The sequence below is a fragment of the Poecilia latipinna genome, unplaced genomic scaffold (assembly GCF_001443285.1).
Source record: "Poecilia latipinna isolate Pla-1442-1.1 unplaced genomic scaffold, P_latipinna-1.0 Scaffold36, whole genome shotgun sequence".
NCBI classification, from domain to species: Eukaryota; Metazoa; Chordata; class Actinopteri; order Cyprinodontiformes; family Poeciliidae; genus Poecilia; species Poecilia latipinna.
This window is the reverse complement of record NW_015112652.1, coordinates 1,015,981-1,031,458: the sequence shown is the minus strand read 5'-3', so window position 1 is coordinate 1,031,458 and position 15,478 is coordinate 1,015,981. Positions and strand designations below refer to the sequence as shown.

The 15,478-nt window shown below is 35.5% G+C and overlaps 1 protein-coding gene across 3 annotated transcripts in view; it reads left to right on the top strand.

The window, feature by feature from the left end:
* Positions 1–4,253: 4,253 nt before the first annotated feature.
* kdm5c (lysine demethylase 5C) overlaps positions 4,254–15,478 on the top strand; it is a 31,793-nt gene continuing 20,568 nt past the window's right edge. Inside the window, exons 1-7 of one of the 3 annotated variants that reach the window (XM_015044107.1) lie at positions 4,254–4,587; positions 6,305–6,452; positions 7,078–7,155; positions 7,343–7,465; positions 7,552–7,722; positions 7,869–8,003; positions 14,961–15,017. In XM_015044107.1, the coding sequence (XP_014899593.1) occupies positions 6,309–6,452; positions 7,078–7,155; positions 7,343–7,465; positions 7,552–7,722; positions 7,869–8,003; positions 14,961–15,017 (708 nt within the window). In that variant the 5' untranslated portion in view covers positions 4,254–4,587; positions 6,305–6,308. Of the gene's footprint in view, positions 4,588–4,623; positions 4,991–6,304; positions 6,453–7,077; positions 7,156–7,342; positions 7,466–7,551; positions 7,723–7,868; positions 8,004–14,960; positions 15,018–15,478 lie in introns of those variants that run through there. The other 2 variants (XM_015044117.1, XM_015044123.1) reach the window with 2 other exon arrangements.

The following is a 15,478-nucleotide window of genomic DNA, read 5'->3' as shown; positions in this document are numbered from 1 at the left end:
TGACTTTGCAATAATTTTCTTGGCTTCATGATGTCTCCATCCCTTGTTGCTAGTTTCACTTTGCCATTTAGGCCACTTCTTTATTCTGAAGAAGACCTCAGATATTTGCTCTGTCTTAAACTTCTAAAACTATCGCAGGTTTTTAACGCTGTTCTGCCTTTCTGGTCTTACATCAGCTGGAGTCATGGGGCTTGCTAACACTTTCTGTGTGGGTTTGGAAATCTAATCAGTGATACAAACAATAATATAGTTTAAGTGTTTCTGAACCTTCTTGCTGTTTTATTGATATTACGATATACCTGCTCTACCTGAGTATAATCAATATTGTCCGATCATTGTTTTGATCAGTGATTAATTATATCAGCAAATGTTTGTAAAGTATGTGCACATACAGATTCTCTCATTTTGCCATAACCACTGGAGGGTATTCTGATATGTAAAATGTGGTTTTCTTTCACATTATCATATTTTTTCTTTTCAGTCTTTAATGTTGAGTATTATTTAGTGTTGAATTAATTAAGTTTGGATTCCTCCAAACAGAATCACCTTTTAGATGACATGACCAACAACATTAAGATTTATTTAAGTTTAATTGAGGCGATGTCTAAATATAAGAATGGAAATGTAATTATCAATAATCAACTGACAGTTAAGGTCAGAGTTTTGCAAACAGTAATGTCAAATTAATTTGGGTTTTTTATTGATTTATTGTTCTCATTTTATTCCAAGGTGGAATAAGTATACAACACGTAATTTAGACGATAATAAGGAAAAAAGCTTGAATATGTTGTAGATTTTATCTGATCCACACAGAGCAAAACTTGGTCGTACAGGTTAAAAAAATGCTTGCTTGTTCCTTTGGAAGTTTCACTTTAAGCAGATGTTAATTTAGCAGATTTGGCCTGTTTTATAATTCTTGTCTTGTGTAGTAAATTAAAGAAATGCCAGCATTAATGACATTTCTTAACTATTTATTGTTTTAAACCCCCCTCAAGATTTCACCCTGGCAATAGAATAGCTTAAATAAATCATTAGAAACGCAACATTCATATAATATTTTGCTCTTCATGACTGTGTGTAAGCCTCTGACTAAGGCTGCGGTCACACTGCAGCCTGAAGTGACTCAATTCCGAGTTTTTAAAATTTATTTTATTTACTTTTTTATGCCTTAATGGGATCTGTATCTGATCTTTTCATGACAGCCTGAACAAGACAGATTGGATTTTTTTTCCGAATGCGATCCAGGCTGCTTAGATATCTATACGAATCCGATTCTAACGTGACCTAATGGCCAGGTCGCAGCCAACCGACTTGAACGTCATTGATACTCGACAAACGTCACTATTCTGCGCCCTGACACGTGCAAGCGGGAAGACAAACAACAACCGTGGCGGACGATAATGAGGATTAAGTTGTTAATATGCAACTCCGGTCGGCAACAACTTCAAAATCGTAAGCTATGCTTCATCGTTAGCGTCCATGTTTACTTCCGCAAACATCGAGCACTTCTTCTGTTTTTATGGCGGTTGGCAAAACACTGAGCACGCTCTCGATGTGTGACGTTATTGCGCCCTCCACTGCGCATGCGGGACACTTCCAGGTCGTTTGCAGTTCACACTGGAGGTCACATACACGTCGCATATATTTGGAAGTGTGAAGGACCACGGCAAAAAAAAAAAAAAAATCCGATTTGAGAAAAGATTGTAATTGGGTCACTTCAGGCTACAGTGTGAACGTAGCCTAAAACTGTATTTCCTTATGTCAGATTTTGGTTATTGTGTTTTATTTTTCCTTGTTGAGAAAAGCACACTTTGTGGTTTTGCACATGTGAGGTCTTAAGTCAGAAATGGCCTTCTCCTAATCTTCCCTCTTCTGTCACTTTGAAAATCAAAATACTATATTTTCTGATACCTCAGCATGTCGCTGAAGGCTACTTGTGTGAAATCACTACAATAGTTAAGAATGTAAAATAGCCTGCAGGTACATACTTTATTTTATGTATTTTTTTGTTTTGTTATTTATTAATTTTCTTGTGGGCTGTATGTAAGTGTTACCCCCTTTTTGCTACTGCATTTTTCAAGATAAAATTGAGCACTGATGGAGTTCATCTTCAGTGCCATTTATTACCAAAACTACATATTTTTTTGATCCAGAATAGAATAAATCATAGAGGACAAAATTAAATGTCAGTAAGATGCTGAAACTTCAAGAAGATTTTAACTTTTTAAAAGGGATTTTAAGAAAGTTTTGAGAATGTTAAATGGAAAGTATGTGTTGGCTATTCTTTTTATTGTGTCCTTTTTAACTATTCCTGCATGAATATATCTGCACTTATTGAATAGATTGTACTATATAAACATGAATGTACATATTCAACTATATATAGGCTTCTTATAATTATGGGATGAACTGCTCCCATTCTGTATTCAGGTGCGTGCATGTGAGTCCCACTAGGTATGCACATTTAAAGCAAAGACGGGGACAGGAAATGTTGTCCAACAGGATTATTGACCTCTTTTCTTCTTTTCTTATTGTTTCATACTGCCAGAGCGAGAATGAGTTACAGCGATTATACATTCAAGGCCTGGGAAATGTTAATATGTCAGTGCACTTATTGATATTATTTTTGAACATGATTTTCTTTTTTTGTGTACGTATTACATGTAATGGAAGAATAGAGAACTGAGATGTGAATATTTATTGCTTCTGATAAATTAAAGTGTCCTTGCAGTGAAGTAACAAGTGTGTGTGGGTGTGATTTATTTTCACTTTCACAACTTTATGGTTCAGAAAAAGTGGCATAATATATGTTTATGCATTTTACCAGAAATGTTATTTTCTGTTTATCTGAATGATAGAAAATTTAGATCAAATCTGTCAAAAGTAAGCAAATCATACATGTTTCTTTAAACAATGTGATTGGTTTATTTCCAACTGTTTGTTAGTAAGCGGTAACTATTGATTACTTTATGGATTAGTTTAATTTCTAAAATGTTGCCAGAGGTGTTCAAAACTATTGAGGGCCAAATGTGTCACAATCTTATGAATAAATAAGTAATTTTAATATGTTGTACATAATAATACACATACAGTATAACAATTGAAATAAAAAATGAAATATTTATATTAAATACATCAGATTTGTTTTATGTTTTCTTAAATGAGCTAACACTTGATTAAATAAATTCTAGTCCACATTTTAAATCAAATAATGTTAAGATTCTTAGTACAGAACATTTTAGCAATAATACCAGTTATTAAACAAGCATTATATTTTGTCAAATACCATCATCAAATATACATAAAAATATTAATCAATTTTCCAGTTATTATTAATCAAAGGTAACTCTAAACAAGTGAGTTTTTGACATTGATTTAAATTAATGAACTCAGTGTTTCGGCTGTTTTGAAGTTTTCTGGAAGTTTGTTGCAGATTTGTTTGGTGTATAAAATCTGAATTCTGCTTCTCCATGTTTGGCTCTGAGTTAAAAATGTTTACATATTTTCTTCTTATAAAAATCATATATATAAAAAAGTTAAAAAATAATAAACTCATATAATTTTAAATAATCTGAAATGTTATTATTATGAATCCTATTATATTTTTTCCTATTTTTTGCTTGTTTATTTTTGAAAAGTTATTAAGAAGGCTGGTTTATACTTACACTGCAAAAACACAAAATCTTACCAAGTATTATTGGTCTAGTTTCTAGTGCATATATCATAACACACTGGAAATAAGACAAAACTAACTTGCAAGTACTTTTTTTAAACTCAACAATTCTTTACAATTGGGAAAGAAGTGCTGGTTCCATTGGCAGACAGTTTTGTCCTGCTATATGTGAAATAATAGTATGTTTTCATCAATATTAATGATTTGTTTACTTAAAACAAGCTCCCAATTTTTACAGAAATGTCACTTGTAAAATTAATTTTGTCTAGATAAAAATACTTGGTAAATTTTGCGTTTTTTCAGTGTAAACCCTACCTCACTAATTCTGTAAAAGCTTTGAAAGGTGAGCATTTCCTTTTATGTTATGTAACATAACACGGGCTGTTTGAGATATTTCTACTGCTATTTTTTAAACATGAGTGTGATGTGATGTCGACATCTTAATTTCCGCAAAAAGACACCAAATAATGTTGACCTACTTTCTCACACAACTGTGCCATTGTAATTGCATGGCATGTTTGCGTATGTGCGCACTACTTTCAGGAAGAAAACGTGGGAGGCGGCGTGTGCATATTTGAGGTTGTACTTCGGCCATGAGAAAAAGCTAAGATGGCGTCTCGTTAAGATGCACAGGATGGCCTGAAGAGAGTGATGATGTTGATCGGAAAATGATTTATCACGACAGTAATTGAGAAAGTTTGAGATTCTCGTTTAGTATTAAACGAACATCAGCCACTCATACATTAAGCCCGTGCGGTTGGCAGAGCGGTGTGTATGGAGAACCGAAGCTGAAAACGGGTCAACTTTGCTAGCCAACAGAACAGGACCGAGCACAGCTGGTTAGCTAACCACCAACAGAGGAAGGAGTGCGGCCACAGTCTTTATCATACCCCGGGACATCGAGGTGTCTTCGGGTCAGTCACAAGAATTCAGCTAGACACTTGTACTATAGCGGAATGGATATATAACTGGATTTTTGTTCATGAAAAATACTTTATAGTCGACATTACCAGCGCTGTGTAGTCATGGGTTAGCAGGTCTGCGGTTACATTGTTGACTCCTTCAAGCCACTCAGTTAACGTTAGCAAACGGATGCTAGTTATCTCCACCAGTGGGAGGCAGTGGGACGTTGCTGCTAGGAAAATTTGGAGGCCTTGATGCTAACCCAAGCTGTTGGTGGTGTTATGGCCTCTCGTTGCTGGATAATGGACGTTAACTCGGGTCATTTTCATCAGTAGGAGCAGATGATTGACAGATAATTTAGCTTCACGGCTTTTGTTTTTTAATACTAACCGTGTTTAACGGCTGTCGCTAAAGGTAAGCTTAGTGTTTTACGTCAGTTCTCACAAGTTTACTTGCTAACACTGTCAGCTAATGGGATAAAATAAAGAAGCTGGTTTGTATCGACCTTAAAATGAAGCTATGTGTCATTTTTGGCTTAATATTGATGTTTTATGATAGAATTGTAAACCAAGCCCTGCCCACTTATAAGTGGAGATGCCTTTCTGGCCTTTTAATGCATCAGGGTTCATTGACTCAACGCCATTGTTTGCCTGAAGGCCCGTGAAAAATATAGTTTACGCTCATTGAAATACTAACATCAAATTGAGTTTATTTTAAGATTATTTTCGCGAATATTCCCGAAATGGATCTAAATCTGCTTCCAAACTCGATGTGATTGTTGCTGTCTTCTCACATTAATCAACAAATGCTGTCATCTGCTAAACATTTGCCATTTTCTTTTCCTTATTGTTGTGGAGTAAAACTGATGAAGTTTAAGGTTTTGTTTACAGCGTATCTTCACGTTTGGTGATTGGTAGCACTCATTTGTCTTCTGTTTGGATTTGCTGAATTAGGCCTAAGGATTGCTGTGTTCACTCTTTCCTATTGTGAAAGAAATAAAGCAAAACATGGTTGGTTAGTACATATAACCACCTTCAGACAGCTAAACATGGCCAGAATTAGATGGGACATATGTAAATATATAAACATGAAAAATGGCTGGTAGATGTTTCCATGTGTTAAGTAGATAAGAAACGCCACTGTTATGCAAATTATTGCTGTCAGCTCAGGTAACTGTTGTTATGCTGTTAGGTAATGTTTGAAATTGGACTAAAAAGGTGTAACTTGAGTCCTTCTGGCCTCTCATGTGCTGGGGTTTGTTTTGTTGTGTGTGATGTTGGGGGAGGGGATTTCCTGGACAATAAATTGAATCCTGGGGTTTTTCCATCAATAGAGAAGCAAAGATTATAGAAACTACTGTCCTGTGAAAATGATTGAGTTTGAAAATGTGACATATTTGAAGGAACCATCAAGCTAGTAGTAAAACGAGGAAGTAGTGATTTTGAAAGACTAAACATATTAGGTATTGTTTGAAGAGACTTTAATTGAAGTTTGAAATTAAAATTTTATTTTAAAATATCCTTTATTCTAATTTGTTTTCCTGTCAGTGGAAGGATTTGTTATAATATCCGTCAGGTAATGAAAACATGTTTTGGCTGCTCAGAAATGTAAAATTCTGGCTACAAATAGCTGCACAGATTCAACAAACAGAAATATTGATAATATTGTGCCCATTTGTTTGTGTGTAAAGCTGTTTAACTTGTTTTTTTGTGCTTTTCCTGTTGTCAGGGAAATGGAAGTAGAAGAGTTCATCCCCCCGCCGGAGTGTCCTGTTTTTGAGCCATCATGGGAGGAGTTCCAGGATCCTCTGGGCTACATCGCCAAGATACGTCCAATCGCAGAGAAGTCTGGAATCTGCAAAATCCGACCTCCGCCGGTAACTACCTGCTTACTTCTAAGTTACGTTGCAGAAACTGGATGTTTTGCATTTTTTTTGGCTTTAACTAATGTTAGAAGAACTCAGGCCTTCCCTTCAACATGTCTCATCTTGATGCAGACAGTTTGGTGATGTTTTCATGCAGAGAACCATGAGCTCATCATCTGGGCTTTCTCTCATTGCTTAAAGAGATATTAATCACTCTGCATGCAAATGAAGAAAAAGAAATCTCTGACTTATTCTTTTTATCATTATTGTGACACTTAGTAAACAGTTTGAATGATCAAAATCTTTTCTGACTTAAAACAAGAGACGTTTGGTTGGATGTAACTTCAGACAGCCAGGAAAAAAGGCTTATGTCGTTTTCTTTTTTTAAAAATTCGGTATATGTAACTATTTGTGAATTTATGAATATTTACAGGGGAGATCTGACATTTTTTTTTAGCAATTTCCTTGAAATTATTAATTATTCCATAATAAGATGAGATTTTACTCTAGATGAGTGTTTTTTTAATCAATATCATTCGCTGGAAAGCCACATGTAAGCAAGAATTAAGCTCAATCTAAGCACAACTTTGCAGGATAATTCACAAGTTAAAGTTTGAATTTCTTTGCTCTCACTCAGGACTGGCAGCCTCCGTTTTCAGTGGAGTTGGAAAACTTTCACTTCACTCCTCGCATCCAGAGGTTAAACGAATTGGAGGTAAGGCTCGTCTCACTCTAAACTTTGTCCTCCAATAAAAATTTGCCACATTTTCCAGACGCATTTTGGAGCAGACGGCTGCTATTGTGTCTCAATTTAGTTTCATGCTGCACTAAATGTTCTGCAGCTATGCATCTGTTCAGCCGGTATCGCGGCGTTATTTGGGACCGTTTTGTTCTCATTTTAGGCTGAGACCAGAGTGAAGCTCAACTATTTGGACCGCATTGCCAGATTTTGGGAAATTCAAGGGTCTTCTTTAAAAATCCCACATATCGAAAGGCGCATTCTGGATCTGTACAGTTTGTCAAAGGTGAGCAAGTCAACATTCGCTCAGGAATGTGGGCTGTTTGTCTCTTTGAGAGGATTTAAATGGTGTATTTTTTCATTTTTCCTCAGATTGTGGCGGATGAAGGAGGCTTTGAGCTGATCTGTAAGGAACGACGATGGGCTCGTATCGCGCAGCGGCTCGGCTACCCTCCAGGGAAGAACATCGGGTCTTTGCTGCGCTCACATTATGAGAGGATTGTCTATCCATTCGAAATGTTCCAGTCTGGCGCCAGCCTGACGGTATTACTCCACTCTTAAGTTGTATTTTGCCAGTTTTTTTTATTTTTTATTAAATTGCAATAAATTAAAAATTTAAAGAGGCAGGTTATTGTTAATAACTAATCTCCATTTTGAACTGAGATTGTTATTTTTTGTTCGATTTGAAGCATTGCAAGCCAAAGCACTATGATGGAGAAGATGTGGATAAGGAGTACAAGCCTCACTCCATCCCACTGCGACAGTCTGTGCCGCCGTCCAAAGTGAACAGCTACGGACGCAGAGCAAACCGGTGCCAGCCTGACGTGAGTCACCCGCCGCTGCTTATTTCTGATGCCTCTGGAGCCAGAAACGCTCCGCGGGAAACTATTTTTGATGCACACTATCCAACTACACCTTTCCTCTTATTGATTGATTGTTTTAATAAGAAGCAAATTAGAGAAAATCATGTAGTTTACCAGCAATGGTCCATCACTCAACATAGTTCAGATCCATCTGTTTGCTTTTATTATCTGTGTTTTTCACCTTGCAAACTATAACTTAAGTTTGTTCATATATGAACGTTTTACTGACTGTTGAGCCTGTAAGAAACTTGTTTTTATGCCATTGGGGAATTTCTTTGTATTTACAGTTCTCCTGCTCAATCAGTAATTGGGTGGTTTTGCCACTTTTGGTTATGACTAAATAATTTAGAGAAAATAAATGCAAATCTAATTAGGAAAAAAACTCACCTTTTCAGCGCCTTAAAAACTTCTAATTATTTTTTTCCCCCCTGTTTTCTCACATTAAAACCAGAAAGCTTAATAATTTAATTTTTTTATTTGAGGTCTTGTGATAAACCAAGTCTGCTGTATATAACTATAAAGGATAAGAAAAAATATACATTTTTATTCTTTACAAATCAAGTTAATGTAAAAATTCCCTCCTGACTTGTTAAAAGACATGAAGGATGTCGTTGCGACTCTCCTTCTTCTCACCGATTCCTCTGGACGACATCTAAGAATCCCAAGAGGTGCTGCAATCTTTATTTATTTAAAAGAGAAGATATTTTGGTTCAAACAAGAGATAAGTCTATTTGTTTTTATTTTTATCTTGTTTAAACAAGATATTGTTCCTGAATTTATTTGCAAACTCTTGCATTTAAACACTTCTGTGCAAAATGAAATTCAGTATATTGATTTGAAAAGTCAACTAATTAGTGCTTCTCCTATTTCAGTATACATACACTTGTTCTGTTGAAGGCCTCAGTTTTTTTATTATTATTACCATTTAGTAAATGTTAGTGAACAATTCAGTTAATCAGGCACATGGCACATAAAGTTGTGGAGATATGGTTATAGGCTAAGTTTTTAACAAATTTAAAGACGATGCAAACCTTAAATGTACTCCAGCGTAATGTTTGCCACGTAGAAGAAGGCGCTGTACTCAGATGAGACCAAAATAAACCCTTTTTGTTTATATACAAAGTACTTTGTGTGGTGGAAACGACAGGGAAGCTGCATCTGATGAACCGACGGCTGGAGATGAACATTACAGTCCTGCTGGAATCGCAGCAAAACGTGGATCTGCAAAGTATTTACTGCGGAGACTGGGATACGAATACAAGGCTCTGTTTTTAGACTCTTATCTGTGAAGACGTCACTTCGTTTTTATCTATTATTCATGTTGGTTTGTTACATAAAATTGCAGTAAAATGCATCAGAAATTGAAAAGGTAGGATGTGAACTTTTTTTTTAATTTATTTTGAATAGGCAAATACCTAGCTTCCTGCTTGTTGCATAATAACATAACATCTAATAAATTTCAAATTAACAAATTAATTTGAAGAAAACACAATAACTACAAAACAGGAAAAAAATAGCTGACGTAATCAAAAAGGAGAGAGTAGAAGCATAGCTTATTGTTCAACAAAAATAACTAGAAAATGCATTTCTTGCAAAAATGCAGCATGAATGCTATATGCTCAGAGTTTTTGGTAAAAAAGGAAAAATCCCACCCAACAGTATTAGAAATTGGTGCAGAAAAACTAAATTTGAAGGTCACAACAGTTTATAAGCTTAAATAAGCTAATAAAGTAAAACTAGCTAAAATACTAATGATCTTATTTAGGCTAGCACCTGCATGTTGACAATCCATGCACACTGGGAAAAAAAAATCCATGTAAAAGCTAAAATTAGCTAAAAAGCTAAAGCTAGCTTTAAAAGTAATGCTAGCACTGAGGCTAGCAGCTAGCATGGTGGCTACAAAAAAACATTCTACATGCATGTACAACGAGTTCTTGCCAGAAACAGGAACTTGTTGTACATGCCCATATGATCGCATATATTCACACAGATGGATACAGTCTCTAGTTTCTTTTTTTCCGTCAGGGTCTGTGTATCAAAAAGTTAAACTACTTTCTGGGCAGGAATAAACACCTTTGAGTGAGAAACATGCACACAAGTTAGAACCGTTCAGGTAAACTTTGTGCTGCCAGGTCAAAGTTCAGTCACCTTTTAGTTGCTGTATCTTGTGAACAACCATCCACGATTGAAGGCAGCGTCATGACTTCAGCTTTCTGTTCCATCCGAGTCGTCATTGTGTTACATTGGAAGCTGAAGCCTCTCATGCTCTCTGTGCATGACGGCCGCCCGGATCTGCTCAGCGCCAAGCATGCTGTCCGCTGCTCTGCTGCAGAGTGTGTTTCAACCGGGACGGCTCACGCTGTGGCAATATGTGGATTCATTTTGTGGAAATCACATGTGCACATATTTGTTTTTTTATGTATATCCTGATCACTGCAAGGCAATAGCTGCAAAGGTCTGTGTCCTTAAGTAGGCCTGTCGTGATTGTAGATTTTGCTGGACGATCAATTGTCCCAATAATTATGGCGCTAAACAGTAATGTTGTTTTAAGACCATTATCAAGTTTAGGGATGCACAATGTATTCACAACATCGTTATCGGCCGATGTTAGTCATTTTTTTAACATATCTGTAAAAAAAAAAAAAAAACAACTGGGCCGATATGAACAATCGGTATTTATTTTATCCGTTTCTGGTTGGGGTTTTTCCGAAGGCACTGAAAAATACATAATACCAATAAATATCGGTTATCACCATAATAGCAATATTAGTGTCGGATATTGGCCCAAATTTTCATATCGGTGCATTCCTAAGTTACGTAATGGTAATGGTATAATAAATTGCATTAATAAACGTTAAATTCTAATGAACAATTAACATTTGAGGAACTGGAAGACATTTAAATATGCTAAATAGACTAATAAAAACAGAAACGACCAATAAAATGGAAACTGAAGTTTCTGTAAAATGTTCTTCACACTAAATGGATATTTGAGACTGAAGACTTTTATCACCCAGATTTTTGCAGAAAAGTGATAAGTCATTCAAATGGAAACTATGGAGTTTGACTTAATTTATCACATGATTAATTGATTTACTGCTTATTGTGACAGGGCTATTCTTAAATAATAATATAAAACATTAAGTAAACAATTGTTGCTGTTAAATTGCTCCCTGCTCGGTCAGAAGTGGAAATAGGAGTGGACCAAAAATCAAATCCTGATCAGATAAATCTTAGTCGACTCAGATAATGTTAAGTCCGCCATCTTTTAAATGTTCTTCTTCTTTTCTCATGTTTTCTTCAGAAATCCAGACAGAAGATTTCTGTCTGGAGATAGTAATTATCTCCACTCTTTGTCTTTCTGGTTTTCCAGGAAACATTTGGGATCTATTTCAGTGTTTTCCCTTTTCTACAGCTGTCAAAAATTAGACTATTTTAAAGTGTTTCTTTATATCTGACAGGTTGAGTAACTTTGGAGATTAAAACTGATTTTCCAGTACAACATCACAACCCCATAAGACTGAACACTGCACTTGCTCTTTAGTTTTAATGAACAGTAAAACCTGATGTTTAATCATCAACCAAATGAATAAACTCTGCGGTCTTATTATGGACATCAGGTGTGTTTTCTGTGCTTAACTTGAGCTGCGACTATAATTGAGTTTCTTCCAGTGAACTTTGTGGCGTCAGACGAATGTTTGTGTCCAGAAAACGATTCGGTGCACTCAGAGCGGATTCCAGCTTGCTTGCTTTCCATCCTGCTGCTCTGCTTAATTCTGCCGTTATTGCTTTGTGCTTCTGGGGTGTTTGGTTCCCTGCTCACATTCTTATGCTTTCCTTTGATGCTTTCTCATCCAAATATACAAAAAGGTAGTTATTTTTACAAGCTGCATGATGTGAAAATGTGTTTTACTCTGTTGTTGTTTCTATTGCACACAGCTTCTGGGTCAGGCTCCATCTGGTTATAACATTCCTATTTTTACATGCATATTTATGCTTTTCTTCACTTAATTTGACATTTTCTCCTTTTTGTTGGTATATTTTGCAAATTGAATTAAAAGCGATAGTTGTAGGACAGCGTGTGAAGATGATTATATCCAAAAAACATGTAATGTTCATGCAGTTGATGGGTTTTTCTCTCTAGTAAAATATCAATGCATCTGTCTGAATTTGAACATAACGTCCAGATATTCTGCTTTCAGTTGTATGCAGCCATTTTGTTTACTAAAGCAACCAGAAATTAGACTGAATTGTCATTGTTACCTACCTGTGCATACATTAAATTAAAATAAACAATCAAAATGTTACATACATACTCATTTGGATTTACATGGAGTATGCCAGATATATTTTTATTAATTTTAATGATTAACACTGGCAGCAGTGCGTTTGTGACTCGTTCTACACATTTTGAATTGAAACACTGAAAAAACATAAAACATTACAAAGCAGCAAACAGATTGTCAGTAGAAAAGATTACGTGGTTTAATGCTACAAATGCTTTAAAGTCTGAAATAATTTTTCATAAAATTAGTTTGAAATGAAATGTTTGAGATATTTAACTCTTAAAACCTCTTATAAACTAAATTTTCATCTATTTAGTTTCTCAAGATGTTTAATTTCTCTAAACACTTTTTCAGTAATTCTGTTCTAAATACTTTTTGCTCACTAGATTAACTAATCATTTATTAATATTCCCTTAATTTCAAACTGAAAATTAAGGGAATAATTATTATTCCCTTAATAATAATTAATTATTATTAAGGGAATAATAATTCCCTTAATTATGAGTTCATAATTTAACTCATAATTAAATTAACTCATAATTATGAGTTAAATTATGATGTAACTCATAATTTCAAAGTCTTCAAATAATTATTAGACATTGAATTTGAAAAATTCAACTTGTAAAACTGCGATGATTAATAATGTGATATGGTTGAATATTTTGGTTCATCTAAGAACCAAAATCAGTCAAAAAAAAGTTTGTATATTTTTGTTAATTTTCATGATTATGGTCAACTTCAAATAACAACCCAGTTCTGTTGTTAAACAAAAATGTTTTATTTTTTTTTTTAAAAGAAGACAAGAATGCAGACAGCACGGTTCAAGGTTTCCCCCAGAAAACTTGCTAAGCCCGGTGGTTGGAGCGCTCTGCAGTCATTCATCCAGCTTCCCGTCGTGTTTTTGAGTTAAAAATATGCTTAAAGTTGACAGGAAACTTGAAAATATCACTTGATAATTATGTCTTATTGGAGGATTAATACCTGAACGCCAACTATAAAATCTTAAAAAATGCAAACATTAAAAAATAGAAACTTAAATAAACAATGGTTAGCCTGGTGGGGCACAGGGAAAGCCTGGTGGCCCGCCAGACTTATAATACACTGGGGGAAACCCTGCAGTTGTCATATAAACAGTCACGCCACAAATGCTAAAGAAGCTGACTGATCAAAGAGGCTTTTTCCAGACACACTGATGTAAATTTGAGTGTAAGGAAGAAAAGTTTGGTCAGAAAAAGTTTCATTTTTTGCATTGAGCCACTCCCAAACCAGAGCAGACACCAGAAGCATCTCAGGGGGAGAACAGACTGTTGCCCAATGTTGCATAAATCTTCTCGTGCATTTAGTTTAGAACCCAGCGTACCAGAAGCTGTTTGAAGTCCAGCCTGACACAGTTAGCGATGATTTAGGATCCATGTTGTTTGCAGAAGAAGGTGCAGCTGTTTAGCTGGAAACTTTAAAGCACTTTTTGCTTCTCTCTTTTGCCAAAACGTCTTTTTTTTCCCCAGCAGGACAAAACTTCTACCCACACTGCCAAAAGGTCCAATACCTGCTTTAATTACCACTGTTAAGATAACAGTGTTTACTGTTAAAGTAGTCTGAACCTAAACTTTACAGAGGATCTGTGAACATACAGGTCTGGAAAAAACTAAGAGCCCACTGCACCGAACCCGACTGACAAGCCCCTGGTTATTCCACCAAATATTGATTCCTGATCTCTTCCCGAGTTAAAACATTAGTGTTGTTGTTTCTAAATGAATATTATTTGAGATCTGAAACTTAGCGCTGCATCCTTTTAGTTATTTTGTCCCTTTCTCATTTTCTGTAAATAAAAACTAAATTTTTGCTTGGAATTTTGGAGACATGTTATCAGTAGTTTGTAGAATAAAAGAATAATGTTCATTTTACTCAAGCATAGCCCTATAAAGGGTAAAATCAGAGAAAATTATCATTTTAAGTGGCCTCCCTCTTAATTTTTTCCAGATCTGTTGATTAAATATTTCAGATAAAATATCTCCTGTTAAACTGGGTCTTTGATTATAAAACTTGCTAGTGAAGCTTTAGTTCTCATTCCAATTTATTATTTATCACTGTTAAATGACAGAGTGGAAAATACTCAGCTGGACTGGACAGATTCAAAGGTTTGGACCCAACAAATTAGTTTCCACATCCTCAGATTAATCTTCTTCATGCTGGCATACTGTTTCACCTTAGTGTGCGTGAAAAGCTAAATTGTAAGTAAGCATTTAATTGCAGAACTTAAGACTTAAAAAATTTTGATTTTTGTCTTAAAAGCTGCCTCATTTAAAATAAATATCTGGATGCAGCTGTTTATTTGCCTTCTTCAAAGAGGAATTTGATCGTATTAAATTGACATTTAGAACAGATTATTACATTTCTTAAAACAAAACCCGATCTTCGGTGGTCTTGAAATGTTTTAATTTGTCAAGACTGCAAATGAACAGAAAAACGCTTTAAATGAGGCAACTCTCTCCAGAACGTTCTGGTAAAGGAATATAATGTGCAGATGTTGAGAGATGTTTTATTCTGGCTCATCTTTTCCAGACTTTACTCCCTGCCGCTTTCCATTTTCCTTGTCTTAGTTTATTGTTGCTGTTATTGTCTCCCCTTGCAGGGTCCAGAGGATCTGGCCCCCCATCCTCTCACCACTGGCTCTCAACTCATCTCTGCGGTACTGCCCCCCTGAGCATAAAGGCTCACTTTCCGCCCCCTCTTCCTTCCTTTTACTGTCCCTAACCCACCATACCTAAAAAAAAAAAAGTCTAACTTGTTTTTAAGTACTAAAACATTTTCATTACCATGCAATCACTCCTCTGCTGTCCCCAAAGGACGGGGTGTCGTTTCAGCACAAAAAGCAGTAATTATTAAAATTGCTGTCATCAGTTTTAGCCTTACTGTGTAAAGACGTATTGCAGAGTTTTCAGGGTTTTACAGATGTTGCCAGCTCTTCCTGTATCCTTTTTTAGCCTTTTATGCGTCTATAAAAACATTGAAACGGCTATAAAAAACGAACTCTTCCAGGGTATTTTTGACTCGCTTTGCTCTTTTTCTTTCACCCATATTCTCTTTACTAATGCTTGCCTTTAAATGCTTACTTGCTGAGCTGTCCATGTCCTAATTTTCTCCACTTCC